The sequence below is a fragment of the Pteronotus mesoamericanus genome, unplaced genomic scaffold (assembly GCF_021234165.1).
Source record: "Pteronotus mesoamericanus isolate MK-2021 breed Mesoamerican mustached bat unplaced genomic scaffold, CSHL_Meso_final contig_90, whole genome shotgun sequence".
NCBI lineage: Eukaryota > Metazoa > Chordata > Mammalia > Chiroptera > Mormoopidae > Pteronotus > Pteronotus mesoamericanus.
Window position 1 is genome coordinate 9,327,330 of NW_026555277.1, and position 16,917 is coordinate 9,344,246.

The 16,917-nt window shown below is 52.7% G+C and overlaps 1 protein-coding gene across 4 annotated transcripts in view; it reads left to right on the top strand.

Annotated features, from left to right (window-relative positions):
• The window catches only part of TNS1 (tensin 1), a 160,012-nt gene that overhangs the window by 113,688 nt on the left and 29,407 nt on the right, over positions 1-16,917 (top strand). Inside the window, exons 6-10 of one of the 4 annotated variants that reach the window (XM_054585672.1) lie at positions 2,812-4,401; positions 10,474-10,557; positions 15,548-15,744; positions 16,410-16,457; positions 16,705-16,780. In XM_054585672.1, coding sequence (XP_054441647.1) covers positions 2,812-4,401; positions 10,474-10,557; positions 15,548-15,744; positions 16,410-16,457; positions 16,705-16,780 — 1,995 coding nt within the window. The remainder of the gene's footprint in view (positions 1-2,811; positions 4,402-10,473; positions 10,558-15,547; positions 15,745-16,409; positions 16,458-16,704; positions 16,781-16,917) is intronic. The other 3 variants (XM_054585674.1, XM_054585673.1, XM_054585676.1) reach the window with 3 other exon arrangements.

A 16,917-nucleotide genomic window follows, 5' to 3' on the forward strand; every position in this document is an offset into this window, starting at 1 on the left:
CTTAAACCATTTGTATTAAACAAACAGGACTTAATTAGACAATTTACACTTCTTCGATTTTCTTACTAAGACTTTGTGGCACAGCGCTTTTATTGTTCCTGATGTTGTTGCTACAAATAGTAGCCCATCTAGGGGTAAATTACATGGCAGAATCAGTTTAATATTGACATTTTCAAAATCAATGAAGAGCAGGGCTTGGCCAGCAGGGCCAGGATGTATGTAAGGTAATGGGAATCAGTGTGAACTCTCCCTCCCGGCCTCCTGGATGCTTTCTTGATCCTCCTGCCAAAAGCTCTTCTTTTATGCACCAAAGCGAAGTGCTGGATTGGGTCTGCTTTCTCTCGGAAGGAGGTAGTGCTCTCAGATTTGCACCCAGGGCTTCTCAATTGCCTTCTGCCTAAGTGTAAATGGGGAGGCACGGAATACCCCATGCTTTGCTTTGTTGCTCTCCCCACTTCCCAGACCAGGGGAGCGTGGACTTTGGCGTTTAGGGGTGCAGGGCATGGAGGAGATCACTGGCCCGGGAGGAACACTCCGGCATCTCATGGTGTGGTTTGCCGAGCGGGGCCAGGGCCCAGGAATGTGCCTGCTTCTCCAGGGCCAGCAGCGCTCCAGGTACAGTGAGAAGGAGGGACAGCTCTTCAGATTTCCACTAACTGGTATTAGGGCCTATCCTCATGGGAGCCGCCCCCAGAAATCTGAGTGGGTGTGAGGCTCCTGTCTTTAGTGCTTTTCTCCTCTGGAAACAGCCAGCTGGTTTGTTTGTTTGTTTGTTTGTTTGTTTTTGGTTTTCTTTTTTTGGTCTCTTCCTTTTTGTGTAGCAAGGCACTCCGTTCTTTGGAGGGACATGCATGAAAGGCAGGCTCTCTCGTCTGACAGTATCGATCCCTTTAGGGATGCTGACAGATGAGTTGAGAGAGGCAGCCATGCCTGCAGCAGCCTCTTAGCGGCCTTCAGGGGTCCCAGCACAAGGTGCAGGTTGTTGGAAATTTAGACCTAATCTCAGACCAAACGATTCAGACCAGCCCCATCCCTGTGAGTCCTGGGCTGCGGCAATACTCTGCCCGGTGTCACTTGGTTTCTGCTGCTTGTTAAGGTCCCAAATCCCCAGGGAGAACTCTTCAGTGAGATGGTTCTGAAGAGTTAAGTGAATGGGCAGAGTATCCAGCCCTGGGGGGTTTGTGTGTGGACGATGTGCCCTGTTGGGCATCTCTGTGTCGCGCTCGCTCGGTGACATCACTTGGTTGGCCTGTGGTTTGTGTGTGTGTGTGCCAATCAGGATGTTCCTGTTTTGTGGTTGTCTGATCACTTGTTTTTGGCCGTGGGTTTCTGTACGAGTGTTTATTTTTAGAGGCTGCCACTTCTGGCCCGAGGGCTGATCCTTGGGCATGGTGGGAGCCTGTGTTTTCTGAAATGTTTGTGGCTTTAAATTTAAGTATTTATTTTGGGGTATTGCTGCCTTTTATGTGTTCCTTCTGTTGTGTGTGTATGTATATGGGAGATATGAGAGCCAGTGTGGAATAATGAAAATTATGTGCCCTTTGAAATTCTGATTTAGTCGTTCTGATTTTAAATTAGTTTTGATTTTAATTTAATGTTATTTCAATTATCTTAAATTAATTCTGATTTAAAACCTAAGCTTTACCAGGTATTATGTGTCTGTAAATAAATGGTTTCACCTCTCGGAACCTTTGTTTCTCCATCTTTAAAATAGGCATAACTCTCCTTGACACACAGTATTAGAAGCACTGCATGTGTAAAGTATATAGCAAAGTGTTTGGTACATAATAAGTATTGGCTGCATGTTAGCTGCTATTATTATTATTATTTTCATGTTTGTATGCACAGCATGCTTTCTGACTGGGGGTACCAGGATGTTTGCCATGGGTGAATTTTAGGTGTTTGATTTGGGTAATTAATGGTTGGCGCGCGAGTCTCTGGTTATCTCTGTGTCAGGTTGTCTGTGTGTGAGAGAGAGAGAGAGTGTGTGTGTGTGTGAGTGAGAGAGAGAGAGAGAGAGAGAGAGAGACTATTGGTGTCTGGCCTGGAGTTTGTGCAGTATTTGGGAGGGGCCTTTCTGGCCAACTGGGGGCCTGCCTTGGGGCAAGGGAAGGTGCTTGTGGGTGCTTGCCCATGTGTATGTGTGTGTGTCTTGGGCTGGGAGTTGGGCTGCTGATTGTACAGGGTGTGAAATCACTGAGTTCCTCTGGGCGGGGTGAGTTCTTGGGTCCTGAGTCAGCCCTTTGGCCTTGAGCCACCCGAAGCTCACTTTTTCCTTTCAGAGAAAGTATTGCTCACGGGCCCTCAGAGCTGCCTGGAGACAAAATGACAGAGGACACTACTCCTTGATGAAAACCTCTGCTTTTTATTCTTGATCCCTAAGATGCTTCCCCTGCCCTGCTCCTTTACAGAACTTTCTTGAGTCCCAGCATTCAGAGTGAAAGTGTGTCCCCTTTGACACAGGGCCTGTTGGCTTTGCCGAATATCACCTTGGCCAGAACTCCCAGGTCCTTGGGAAGTTAGCAGGATGCTAGACACAGGTTTTGGACTGGGTGTCTTGACCCCCCGGACCCTCTGCCCAATCCTAGGCTCTCCTGCCTGGGCCTGAAGCTGGGTGTTGGGATGGGTTCTGACCGAAAGCCTGGGATAGGGGTCTTTTGGTCCTTTCACCTTTCGGTCCCCTTAGCTCTATTTTGGGGAGCTGAGAGGCGTTTTTAGGATCCAGGGAACAGAAGCCTGTACTCCTTTCCTCAGGAGATAGATGTCCCGCCTCCCACTGACTTCTGCTGTCTGTTGCTCCTGCTCTTGCAGAGGTTGTGGGACATACTCAGGGGCCGCTGGATGGGAGCCTGTATGCCAAGGTGAAGAAGAAGGACTCCCTGCACGGCAGCACCGGGGCCGTCAATGCTACACGTCCTGCCCTGTCGGCCACCCCCAACCACGTGGAACACACCCTGTCTGTGAGCAGTGACTCGGGCAACTCCACAGCGTCCACCAAGACAGACAAGACCGATGAGCCTGCCCCCGGCCCCTCTAGTGCCCCTGCTGCCCTGAGTCCTGAGGAGAAGCGTGAGCTGGACCGCCTGCTCAGCGGCTTTGGTTTAGAGCGAGAGAAGCCAGGCACCATGTACCACACTCAGCATCTCCGGTCCCGCTTGGCAGGGGCCCCTGCTGCGCCCTCGTCCGTCCGCCACGTTGTCCCAGCCCAGGTTCACGTCAACGGTGGGGCCTTGGCCTCTGAGCGGGAGACAGACATTTTGGACGACGAGCTGCCCAACCAGGATGGGCACAGTGTGGGCAGCATGGGCACGCTGTCCTCCCTGGATGGGATCACCAACACCAGTGAGGGAGGCTACCCGGAGGCCCTGTCCCCACTGACCAATGGCCTGGACAAGCCCTACTCCATGGAACCTATGGTCAATGGCGGGGGCTACCCCTATGAGTCTGCCAGCCGCGCAGTGCCTGCCCATGCTGGCCACTCAGCCCCTATGCGGCCCTCCTACTCTGCACAGGAGGGTTTAGCTGGCTACCAGCGGGAGAGCCCCCACCCAACTTGGCCACAGCCAGTGACCACCTCCCACTACGGCCATGACCCCAGCAGTATGTTCCGCTCTCAGTCCTTTCCGGAAACTGAGCCCCAGCTGCCCCCAGCTCCAGCCCGGGGGGGAAGCAGTCGGGAGGCTGTGCAAAGGGGACTCAATTCCTGGCAGCAGCAACAGCAGCAGCAGCAGCCGCCGCTGCAGCAGCCTCGCCCGCCTCCTCGACAGCAGGAAAGAGCCCACTTGGAAAGTCTGGGGCCCAGCAGGCCCAGCCCCCAGCCGCTGGCAGAGACCCCCATGCCTGGCCTCCCTGAGTTCCCAAGGGCAGCCTCCCAGCAGGAGATCGAGCAGTCCATTGAAACCCTCAACATGCTGATGCTGGATCTGGAGCCGGCTGCGGCTGCCACCCCCCTGCACAAGTCCCAGAGTGTCCCTGGGGCCTGGCCAGGGGCCTCCCCTCTCTCCTCCCAGCCTCTTTCCTGCTCCTATCAGTCCCATCCACTGACCCAGTCCAGATCTGGCTACATCCCCAGTGGGCATTCCTTGGGAACCTCTGAGCTGGCCCCACGAGCCTCCCCGGAGTCCGCCCTTCCTGGCAGGTCTTACTCACCTTATGATTACCAGCCATGTCCAGCTGGGCCCAACCAGAGTTACCGTCCAAAGAGCCCAGCCTCCCCCTCCTCCTTGCCTGCCTTCCTTCCAACCACCCCCAACCCTCCAGGGCCTCAGCAGCCCCCGGCCTCTCTGCCTGGCCTCACCACCCAGCCTCAGCTCCCACCAAAGGAGGTGACTTCAGATCCATCCCGAACTCCGGAGGAGGAGCCCTTGAACCTGGAGGGGCTGGTCGCCCACCGGGTAGCAGGTAAGTGTCTAAGGGATCATCAGTGCTGGGTGTCCCCTCCTTACTTCCTCCATCTCTCTCCTCCTTGATCTTGGTTGGTCTTGCTGGGGGGCAGGTTTCAGGCAGAGCAGTCATACCTCAGCAGACCCTGCGTTGGCCTGGAAAAGAGGCTGGCAGGAGCCCACATACTAGTTATCCCTTCCTGCTTTTACTGTCTGTTAGGCTACAAGGCAGACATTGAGACAGAAAGATCAATGTCTTTCAGTTCCTGTCCTCAAGGAGCTCACAGTCTAGTGAGGAGACAGGTAATTCTAACAGAATGCAATGTGTGCTACAACAGATGTGGAGACCAAAGCTTCAGAGCCTGGGGAAAGCAAGGCTTACCACCTAGGACAATCAGGGAAAGCTTCTTGGAGGTGGTGACTTTGATGCTGGAGTACCTGTCTTCTAAGTAGAGAGGAGAGATGCTCTCTGTAGCTGCCTGCAGTGCTCGCTGTACTCAAACTTTAGTTTCTTGGGGAAGGCATGGAGAAGGCTGGAGGGAGGTCTCTATGGACTCAAATCCCTTCTTGGGCCCTCCCAGAGGCATACCAAAGCCTGGGAGAGCTCTGAGTGTTCAACCCCGATGGGCCCTTCCAAGGATATTTGTTTCGGGGGAGGCCAAGGTCCCCCTTCTCATCCATTTGTCCTGTTAGTCCTTGCTTTAGGACCAGCTTTGTGTGGGAAGCAGGCGCTGGGAAACAAAACTCCATTTCCTGTTAAGAATGAATGGACTTATCTTTATGCAGAGAGAAGAGTGGAGCAAATGGAGGACCTTATTGGGGAGATAAGAAATGACAGGCTGTCTAGGGCCATGTTGGGAAAGACAGGAAGAGTTTCCTTCCTTCGCATGGGCCTAAGCCTGCGACCATTCCATGGGAGCATCCAAATTGAGTGGGAAAGCGAATGGGTTGATGTTGTAGAGGTAAAGTCCAGGCAGGGGTTAACGAAGACTGGGGCCGGGTTTTGAGGCTTGTTCCCAGTTCCTCAGCTGATAGGGTGGTGGAAGCTCAGGGAGGAGAAGAGGAGTTTGGGCAGCTGACACTGCCCTGCACCCCTTTTACCTAAATTTAGAGGAAGCTGAGTCATGATGCCAACTGCAAGGAGGGAGGGAGGGAGACATCCTTGCTGGGGATGGCTGGTGGGTTTGGGGAAGTAGCTGGGGCAGGCCAGCTGGCTTTTGGGCTAGGCCCAGGACTGGGTGTAGAGGCATGGGTACCCTACTTCTGTACTTCAGAGCAGAGCACAGTTCTCAGCTCAACTATCCATCCTTGAAATTAGCCATCATGGAAGTATTTATACCACTGAAACTGGCAATCGGGGCTTCACCTCCCCTGGAGAGCTAGTCTAGCAGCGCATCATTGCTTTTACCCAAGAGTCAAAGCACAGGATGAGCAGCTCTGTAACCCTAGGAGCGAAAGAAAGGCTCCATGGAGGTGGTCCAGATGGAGCTAATGTCTCTGCTTTCTCCCATGTCTGGTTCCCTGAGATAAGGACTCCCCAGCTTCTTTGTCAGCAGAGATGCTTTTCCTCCTGATTTTGTTGAAGGAAGGGGAATGGTGTCCTCTCAGGATTTTGCAGCATTGGGGTAGTGGCTTGGAGAATAGTGACATTCTAGCCTAATGAAGGGCAGGATCCAGGGAGCTTTTCTCTGAGGGATCAAGGTGAATTTCCTCCCCCTACCAAACCCTTCCCTATGGCTCTTCTGGAGCTTGCTCAAGGGGAAGGCATACCTGAATGGATTGGGAAGGAGGCCCATCTTGTAGTGCATCTCCCCTCAGCCTTTTTGTTCCTACTTGCCTCTGAGGTCTTGACTATCAACCTCTATATCCCATTAAGCTGCCAAGAAGTCATAGGAAGGGGATGATATTGTTGGCACATCTCTGCTCCCTTCTCTTCTAGTCTGAGTGACTCACAGTTGGTAGATGAGATGTATAGAGGGGACAGTTATATTTGATTTCCAGGGCTGTAAAGGGCCTCTTTGGTCCATGCTCTGTCATGAACAGTATTATGTCAGCAGATCTTGCTTGCACAGCTTTTTTAGTAGCTCTTTACAGTGCCTGCAGTGCATGTGTAGATAAAGGCACATAGGCAGGATCAATGTACAGAATAGTCTAGGATCCAGGGACCATAAACTTCTAGCACCAGTCCTTTTTGTTCATTCTACTTCTGTAAGAAGCTGGAACATACGCTTTAACATGAGTAACCCAGGAAGCTCAGATCTGTGGGAGAACCTCTTCATGGCCATGAACTCAAGATTATGGGACATGATCTGGTTTCTCCTGGCTTCTCTCCCTCAGGTCTTCATTTTCCTACTTGGCCATTATCCATGCTCAGTATTATATCCCAGGTTCATTCCACTTTGATCCAACAACTCCTTACATTTTATTTCAGCTTAGATCTCAATGAATATAGAGGTAGTTTTCTTATCTTAATAAAGGGTAGGTACCGGAACCCTGTAGCACACACTATATTTTCTTGTGAAACATTAGAAACATTACTGTTACAGCCAGGGACAAAATAAGAACACCCATTATCATCCTTATCATTCAACATTGTATTGGATGTCCTAGCCAGTGCAATAAGGCAAGAAAAGGAAATAAGAGTCAGAGTTGGTGAGTCCAATCAAGTTATCTTATGATCCCGATTCTGTGACTGGACTGATCTCAAATGTCTGTAGAGGTAGAGATTTCAATGCATGTTGGAAATAAGATGTGGATCTTATCCTTAAGGAGTCTAGAATTTAGTAAGGGAAAAAAATAACTGGAACTTTAAAATGAAGTCATTTGTAATAAGGGAGGCATGGAGAAGGTTCTGTGGGAGTAAGAAAAAAGAAGATATCACTATCAGCTAGAGAGATTGGAAAGACCCGGTGTTGAGTGTGGGTTTTAAACAGAGCCTTGGACAATGGTAGGGTTTTGAAAGTGAATAGAGTCATGGAGAGAGAGGGTTTATAGTGAAGGCAGAAGAGCATAGGAAATATTTTAAGAATAGAGTAGATTGAGAGCATATAGGCCATGAGAGAGTCAAGAATGGTAGCTTAGGCCCTGCCCTGGTTGTTCTTAAATACCAGACTAAGGAGCTTGAATCTTACCTAGTGGCAATGTAGGAAGCTGTATTTTAGTCAGGAGAGTATGCCATGATCAGAGCTATAGTGTAGGAAGATGTACTTCATGGGTCTGGACAAGAACATGCAAAATGGGAGAGACTTAGGAGCTAATTAGATAGCTTAGGTATGGGGACTGGATTAGGGTGCCGACCATGGAAATGAAAAAGATGAGATAGAGGCTAAGGATGCTGTGCAACAAGTGGGAGTTCATAAAATTGTGTGGATGGAGTAGGTGAGGGAGAGGGAGACATCAAAGGTGACTCTGGGGCTCTGTGAACAGAAATAAAATGATGGTTCCATTAATAAGCTCGGAGTTCGGAGGAAGAGCAAGTTTGGTGTAAGAATTAGATTTGCTGAGTTTGAGGTGATGGTAGAGCCTCCAGATAGAGATGTAAGGAAGGTAGTTGAATATCCAGAATCTGAGTTTGAAAGAGTGGAAAAAGCTATCGGTTTTGAGAGATGAAGTTTAGAGCTTTGGGCATGGACATCTCCATGTCAGAAGGCACGGAAAGAAAAGAACATAGAGTAAAATGACCATGAGGGGAATGGAGGCCGTACAATGGACTGAGATTGAATGTTCAGGGCGGTGAGAGGAGACAGGGACTCTGGGCCATCGGAGAGGTCAGGATCGTGAAGGGTTTCCAGGAGGAGGAGTGAGGGTCCTCAGGGTCCCTGGGGAGAGGTCATGATGAGGAAGGTTGAGAACAGTGCATTGGGCTTGCCAATCAGGTGACCCCAGTGATTTTCACAGGCGTATTTTCAGTAGAGTGCCGGTGATAGAAGCCAGGCTGAGGGATGGAGGAGTGAGTGGAGAGGGAGTGCAGACAGCATGTCAGCTACTCTTTTGAGTAGTTTTGTGATAAAAGGAGAGAAGGCGATAGCTAAAGTGGTCAGCAAGATATTGAAAACTTTCTTTTTGTAAATATAGGAACCATAAGAATGTTCTTAGAGAAGAGAGGTTGATATAGAAGGGAGAGGGAGAAAAAAAAGATTAAAAAAAAAGAAACTACCCAGCTCAGGTGGATAATGTAGGTTCAGCCAGGAGGTGAGCTACCTCTTCCTGAAATAAGAGATAGATACAGATATAGGGAAATACTGGTGCAAAGCTTTGGGAGCTTGTCTTGAGAACCCTATTTTTACATTTCATCTTGGAAATAGGAGGTGAGATCAAGGCTCATTCAATCATTAATTCAACATGAACCCCTAAACTGTGCTATGTGCTAATCTAGGCTCTGGAAAAATGGTGGTAAACAAAGAAGTAAAAATCTTTGCCTTCATGGTGTAGTTGGACAATAAGCAAATAAGCAAATACATAAATAATAGGTCAGATGGGTGATAAGTGTCAGAGAGATAAAGCAGTGAAGTGCCAGTGAGGGATAGAAGGTGAGTGGGTGGTTGCACTTTACATAGGATGGCCAGGGACAGCTTCTATGAGCAGCAAGGGATGGTACCAGGTAGAACAACAAGTCCAAAGGCCCTGAGGCAAGAGTATGCCTGTATGGGGAGTGTAGCGGCACACAAAGTCAGAGAGGTGATGGGAATAGGGCCAGCTTACGTGGGCCTTGTGGGTGATCATAAAAACTTTGGCTTGACTCTGTGGTGTGAGAAGCCTTAGGAAGGATTTGGGCAGAAGAGTGACTTCATCCAGATTGTTCTAAAAGGATCAGTGTGGCCTAGATGGAAGGAGGAAGACCAGTTAGGAGACTGCTGATACTAATCAAGACGGTATCTATGGTGATGGGGAGAGTGCTCAGATTGTAGACGTATTTTGGAGGTGGAGCCATCAAGATTTATAGACAGACCAACAATGGACTATGAGAGAAATGAAAGTCAAGGTTTTTGACCTGAGTACCTAAAGGATGGAGTTGCCCTTTGTTGCGATGGGTACGAAGGTGGGAAGAGCCGGCTTAGAGGAGATATCAGAAGTGTGATTTTGACCATGTTAGGTTTGAGATGCCCATAAAATATGCAAGATGTGGGGGCGGGCAGAGGATTCAGGAGTCTCATGGCAAGAGGACAGAGCTTAGGAATGTGAGAGGAGTCAGTGTGTGGCTGTCACGTGAGCACAGGCTGAGGAGAGGTCCCAGGTGTGCGTCCTGGGGCCTCACACGTTCAGCGGTAAGAGACACGGGAGGAACCAGTAGAGACCCTGGTATGGAACAGCTTGTGCAGTGTGGAGGGAAGCTAAATGGGCATCGCTCCCTGGAAGCCTGGGCAGGGTGATTTTGGTCGCTGGGAGGCCCCAGTGGGGGAAGGTGGCTTGGAAGTCAGCGAGGGTGAATAAAGGATGCCATAGCAGGTCCTTAGGGTGCATCCAGCAGGCTCATTTTAAGGACTTTTTAGTGGTGCACAGTAGCTTTGGGCAGAAGCAGAAAATTGTAAGTGGTTTCCACAGAAGAGGATTTTCATGTTAGGTGGGATGGAAGAACCTACGCCTCAGGGAGGCTTGGATGCTAGGGCACGTGAGCCTTGGGTTCAGACTGGCAGGGTCACAGCTGAAGCCAGGAAGGAGCAGGTGACCATGAGAGGAGAGAGGACCCAGGATGGGGCCATGCTGACTGCGAGGGGCAGGTGACATGTGGGGCAACAGGGTTGGTCCCATACTCGGGTTAGAAATCGGAGGGACATAGTATCCTGCCAGATGGGAGGAGGTCAGTCTGCCCTTTGGAGAAGCAAGAACCTGGATCACCCTCTTCTATCTGACACCCTCCCCAACTTCCTCCAGTGTGTGGCCCGGTCCCAGACTCGGAATACCAACTAATGTTGATTTTCTCTTTGTTTTTGTTTTGTTCGTCTTGTTCAATGGCTCGTCCCTTGCGTTTGTCGTGTGTCCGTGTCCATCTGTCCCTTGTGCCATGGGTGTGGTGCCTTCCTCGCCTGGTGTCATCCCTTCCCTTCCTGCTTGCCTCCCCTCCCTGCCGGCTCCCCCTGGGTGGCGTGGGCAGCATATAACGCCAGGCTGCAGGGCATTGGGCAGAGCAGCTCCTGGCACCCTCCTCTCCACCGGCTCCGATCTTCCTCCCTCTCTGGTTGGTTCCTCTCCTCCCCTTCCCCCGTTTAGAACTCCTTGGCCTTCATCTTAGCTTTCAGTCTCTCTCTCGCCCTCCTTCTTCATGTGCTCTTTCTTCTAAACTTTTGTCCTCTTTCTTCCTCTCCTTATTTTTCCATTTCCTCCTCACTTTTCTTCTTCTCCTCCTTCTGTTCCCTTCTTTCCATTTCTGGTGTATCCTCTTTTGCCTTTCCTTCCTTTTCTTACTGCCCCCCCTCCTTGCCCCCTTGTCCCTCCTCCCTCCTTCTGCATGAGCGAGTGCTCCCACTTCTGCATGGACACAGGCCTGATGCTTCTGGCCTTGGCCTTACCTGCTAGGAACAGGGTCTGGGGTAACTAGACTAACTTTCAGGTTCCCCGTGGACACATAGGCCTTCGCAGTGAGGGTGCTCAGCAAGGGCTCAGGACAGTCCAGCTTTCCGGCCGCCCTGGCCAGATCGCCCGGGATGCCGGGCCAGGCCCTCAGGAGCCAGGCCCTCAGGAGCCAGGCTGTGCTTTGCATGGGCCACTGGGCATAAGACAAAGAATGGTGCCCCAGCTCCTGCTGCTCTGGCCACTCCGGAGTACAGCACTCCTTGGGGACAGAGCACCCCTGTGACCTCATTCGGAATCTCTGATCCCAGGACCCATGGCTGAGAGTCAGAAGCCCTGGGAATGGACCTGGGCCTGACCGTGACCATTTCCGTGATCCTGGGAAAGTCTCTTCGTTACTCAGAGCTCAATTTTCCAATATGAAAAGTGGAGGGATCATAGCCCTGCCGTGTTTTGCATGGTGGCTTGATGTGCCCTAACATGGTGGACCCTTCCTCAAGGGTCACATTGCTCTATTTGAAGGCAGTGTAGTTTACTACGTCTACCCTGGTCTGTTGGACAAATGGACCTGTAGGTTTTTACACCTTGGGACTGAGTTTCCTCATCGTTTCCCTGCTCCGTGGGGCCTGGAGGCCCAGGTCAGGGAGAAGATGGTGCTCAGCCTTGCCCTGTGCCATGATCTTGATCAGTTCTGGGAAAAGGCTTATTGGGGGTGGTGAGAGCAGTTGACTCCCAATGGCAGTATCTGGCATTTTCTGGACCCTCTGTCTCCCTGTCCATGGATAATGGGGAGATGGCTCTAGCAGAATACCCCTGTCTGCCTCTCTCCTCTCCTTCTACCTCTTTCTCGGCCCAGTGGTGGGGAGTGCAGTGTTCAACTGGGCCTGGGGTTTGGGGCAGTTCTGGGGTGGTGGGTCTGTCCTGAGGGGAGCTGGCATGGCTTGCCCTGGGGCTGCTGGTGTGATCGCCGTGTGGCTTTCTGGTGCCCTGGCCCAGCAGGTGGCCTCCCGGATCCCCTCACTTCCGGAGCCCCAGGCATGCTGTCGGACACCTGCGCCGCCACCTGGAGCTGAGGAATCCAGTCTTCTGGAAATTGGAAGGCTGGAAGGAAGAGCTGGGTCTGTGGGGGCGGAAGCGGCCAGGCTGGAGTTGTAGGGGGGGCCTGTAACGAAGCCTGACACTGTGGCATTTTTCCAGGGGACCCGGGGCAGTCGGGGCTGTGAGTGTGTGTATTGGTGGTGGTAGGGCTACAGACCCCTGATTTGCAGTGTGCAAGTGTGTGTGAGTGTGTGTGAGTGTGAGTGTGTGTGAGTGTGACAGGTGAAGTGGACTTAGTGCCTCAGGTCTAGCCTGCTTTGTGAAGAGCCTTGGAGCCACTTGCTCCCCCAACCACAGCACCATGTGGGGAGCAGAATGAGGACCCCAGGGAAATGGGGCTGTTCCGGCGCCCTGCTCTTCAGGTCTGGCGGCTCATGTGGAGGCCTTGGGCGGAGGTGACCACCATCCTGCAGGCGGTGGGGACGGCCCCGTGAGCAGCCCTCAGAGGATGACAGAGGGCCTCTGAGTGGAGCACGTTGTTATCCTAAGGAACACTTTATTGCCACTGAGGCGTCCCACCGCGCATGCTGCTGGGCTACTCAGCAGCCTGGCTGGGAAGGCCTTCCAGGCTCCCGCCACCGCCTCTCTCCCCCTTCATGAGCTTCCCCTGGCTGTGCTGGGGAAGGGGCTGGCCACAGAGGTGCTGAGGGTGACGCCGACCTCCTGCTGTTCCTGTTGGGTGAAGGCTGTGTGTGCACATGTGTGCGCCTGCGTATATGTCTGCAGTGCCTGTGTGCATGTCGGGAGTGAAGCACATAGGGATGGTGGCCCCGAGAGAAAGAGTGGGCCTGGGGTCCAGGGTGGTGGAGGGGAGGAGGGCAGCAGGGGGAGCAGGCCTATTTTTATTATCAGTCAGTCGCCAGGACGTGAGGGAGGGGTGTTCTCCCTCTGACACTGGCTGTCAGCCTGTGTCCAGACGGCCCAGCTTGGCCGAGGAACAATGGGGCTCTCTTCTCTCCCCTCCGCCCTGCTTCATCTCCCCTCCCGTAGAGAAAGACAAGAGAGAGGGAGCATGGCTCTCCAGGCACTGAGAGGCAGATCTGGGCCTGCCAAGGGGGACAACAGTGAGACACTGTGTTCAAAGAATATGAGAGGCCCTGGCTGGTCACTGGTGCCATGGGAGCTCTGCGGGGGAGGGGCTGTCCCATGGGAGTGGAATGCGGGGTCTTCCCCCTTCTGCAGATGGGGGCTCCCCTGAAGTGCCCTAGCTCTTTGGAGGTCATTCTGGCACTCCCCCTGCCTCTGGACCGAGCACGCTCCCATGGGCTGGGCTGGTGGCCGCGGAGATGGCTCTCAGATGTCTTCCGCAGTTGGAAGCCCCTCTAGCAGTCCAGCCCCACCTCCAGGCACTGCAGCTGTCTGCGGCACTGACTGTGGAGGGTGTTCTAGGCACACGGCAGGGAGTGTTTCTTTGTCCCTCTGGGAGATTCAGGGCCTCAAACTGAAGCAGACCCCCTTTCAAGGGGAGACATCAGATCCCATGCAGGAAAACTGGCCACCCCTCACCAAAGCACAGGGATCGGCCAGGAAGAGGCAGCGGGGCTGGGCCAGCCGGAACTAAAAACCAGCCTTAATGCATTTCTGTTAACCTTGGGGCTGAAGTTCGTTCCAAACCCCAAGAGCCTTTCCCGAATGGGCCTCCTTTGTCACAATTATTATTAGAAAATCAATGGCTATGTCTGTTTCTCTCTAATGTTTTTGCCAGGAATGAAACCAGCAGTAGTTCTGGACCAAGCTGCCCAGGAGGGCTGAGGGGCAGGGGGCTCAGCGGGGGAGGGAGAAGTGTGGCCGAGGGCACGGGCACCCACAGACATGGTGGGAGGTACGGGCCACTTCTCTGAGGGCTGCGGGCCTGGGGTTGTGGTAGGGTCCCTGTGCACCGCTCAAGACTTTCAGAGACATACCCCCTTCTTTTGTCTGGCTCCTGGTTAGGACGATGCGACCTCCAATCTTCTATTCTGAAAGTCAGGCTACTTCAAAGCGAGGGGATTATTTGCTTTAAGTAAAACCATTTGTGAATCTGGTTTACAGTCCCCATTTGGGCTCTCTCCTCTCAGCTCAGAGGGCAGGCAGGCTGCCTCTTAATAAATAGCTCCAAGCGGATACTCGAAACACCACTGGTACCTTCTGCATTTGTCAATGTGTGTGCTCATCCGGCTGCTCTCCAGACCTCTGGACGGGGCCTGCAATTATGGGAGAGTATGAGTGCATGTCTTGGAGTGTGCACGCACGCGCGTTTGTGTATGTGTGTGTGTGCGCCTGTCCTGAGACTTGGCAGCATGCTGCCTACTATTCATGACAAGTAGGAAGGCTTCCCAGCATGTGCTTCTCATGGCAGCCCTAGTAGCTGTGCCAGACGGGAGCTGGGAGGCCGCCTGCAGTGTGCAGACCCCACTCTGGACTGTCTGAATGAGGGCGATTTCTGCTGGGCTGCAGTGGCACATTCCTAGGGGCCAGCAGAGTGTGTGTGTGTGTGTGTGTGTGTGTGTGTATGCATGCGTGTGCATGTGTGCCATGGGACAGTGTTCCCAAGTGTGCTGGCCTGAGGCTGGTGTGACCAGGGTCTCGATCCCACATGACCTTTGGTAAGTCCCAGCATGTCCCCTTGCCTGACCTGCTCTTGGGTGGTGGTGAAGGCAGGGCTGAGAATCCCCTGGCACCCGATAATCAGGACTAGGAGCCTGCCCTCAGGCTGGTTTTGGCCTCTGGGACCCAGGGGGTAAGTTTTCTAGGATTCTGGAGCCAACTCAGTGAGGCAACGGGTTCTGTGCCTCGGCCCAGCTGTGGGAAGAGGGGGTGGGAAGGAAGGAGGGTGAGGTTAACAACATCCCCAGGCCTGTGGAATGGAAGGAAGTACAGAAAAGCAGATGGAACACATGATTCCAGCACTTTGCCTGCTGTTCTGCTGGGAGGGGCAGGGCGGGAACCTGGACCATCTCTGGGGCAAGAAAGGGGTGGATAGCTAAGGGCTGGCACAAGGGAAGTTGGTAAGAGGTTTCAGAGGTGCACTGGATAAAGTTGGGGAACCCCAGAGAAGGTCAGCAATTTCCAGGGGCCAGTTGGGGCTGGGGACTTTATAACAAGTCTTAGTCATTTCTTTGTTCCTTCTTGGGAGCACCATTTGCAAGATGATGCATTATTTGCTCTTTCCAAAAGTTCTTCCCCACGGGCCTGATGTTGCTTGTTGGTTGATCAGTCGCCTTGGAGACTGTCTCTCCTCCCTCCACCTTCCCTCATTTGCCTGGAAGCACTGGCCCTCTGCCTCCAGGCCTTGGAAGGAGTTGACATCTGTTTCTTGTATCAGTCCTTTGTGCTCTGGGCCCCAACCCTGTGCGGAGTAGATTCCTGGTGAAGGCCAGCCCAGCCTAAGCAGGTCCCCCACCCTGCAGAGAAACCCAGGGTGTGGGCAGAGGGAGGCAGGGGGGTGGTGCAGAGGGGAGACAGGCCCAGCTCCAGCATGGCCCCTGAGCTTGCGCTGTCTTCTCTAGGGGAATTAGGTCCGATGGATCCTTTGTCACACAATATGCTCATGGCCTTCCCTGTCCTGCCATTCCTCCCAGGGGTGCAGGCTCGGGAGAAGCCGCCCGCAGAGCCCCCAGCCCCTCTGCGGAGGCGGGCGGCCAGCGATGGACAGTATGAGAACCAGTCTCCAGAACCCTCATCCCCCCGGAGCCCCGGAGTTCGCTCCCCTGTCCAGTGCGTGTCTCCGGAGCTGGCTCTCACCATCGCGCTCAATCCTGGAGGGCGGCCCAAAGAGGTGAGTCCCTGGGCCACATTCTGAGGCCATCAAAGGTAGCAGAGCTCATCCGAATGCCCAGGAACATGATGATCAACTGGCTGGCACTGACCTGTCAGTAAACCCAGTAATTTTTCCTCTCTGCATCCTCACCAAGGGCTTTCGCATATGGAATCTGGAGCTCATTTCCTTCCCTAAATTGCTTTTCTGTCTCACATCTTCCATTAACACTGAGATTGAGTTCCCTTCTTGTCTCCTAAAGAATGCCCCTGAGCAGAGTGGTAAGGATCCTGGGTATAATATAGGGGACCACGGTCTGCAAACTTCAAACAAGATACACAATTTAACAAAGTATTTTTGAGCCCTTTCTAAATATAAGATTTTCTCTGAAGATCTAATTTCAGTGCCAAAATATTTGCATTTCTGAGACATTTCAGTGGTTTGAGGCAGTAGGTCTTAAACTTCAGCATGCCTAACAATCACCGAGAGTTGGTGAAAATGTAGATTCCCAAATCCGCCTCCAGAGATTCCAGCACATTAGCTCTGGGATGGGGCCCAGGCATCTGCATTCTAAACGTGCAGCCTGGAACTTTCTGATGTGAGTAGTCCGTGTCCGAAAAAATCTTGGTGGAATCATTCTGGACAGGAATGACTTTGGACTTCTTTTCTCTTCTGCTTTTTGCCAGGCCCCAAGTCCCCTGGCCCTGGACCCTTCTCTTTGGCCCTGTTCTGAGGTATTTCCAAGACAGGTGCTCCTGAATTCCACCTGCACCTTGCAAATGGCCTTGCAAAATAGCCACTTGCCAGTCTCTTGGCTACAAGGAGTTGTTGGGGCCATAAATGAGCAGCATCTGCCTTTGACCTCTGTGTTCACCTGGGTGGGAGTGGGTGGGCAGGCTGGTGAGAGGCTTTGTGGGCTGGTTAGTGGGAAACCCCTTCTCAAGATTAAGGCCACTAGTGTGCCCCTTTTTCCTCCTGCAGCCCCATCTGCACAGCTACAAGGAGGCCTTTGAGGAGATGGAAGGAACCTCTCCGACCAGCCCACCGCCCAGTGGAGGTAAGAGCTCCCCTCTAAGCCTGTCTCCTTTGGTCCCCTCAGGGCCCATCTCAGCCTCTGCCTGTGTAAGCACCCCAGGCTTGGGGTGGGGGGTGCTGGCAAAGTTGAACAGAGCCACAGTCTGTCCCTAATCATCC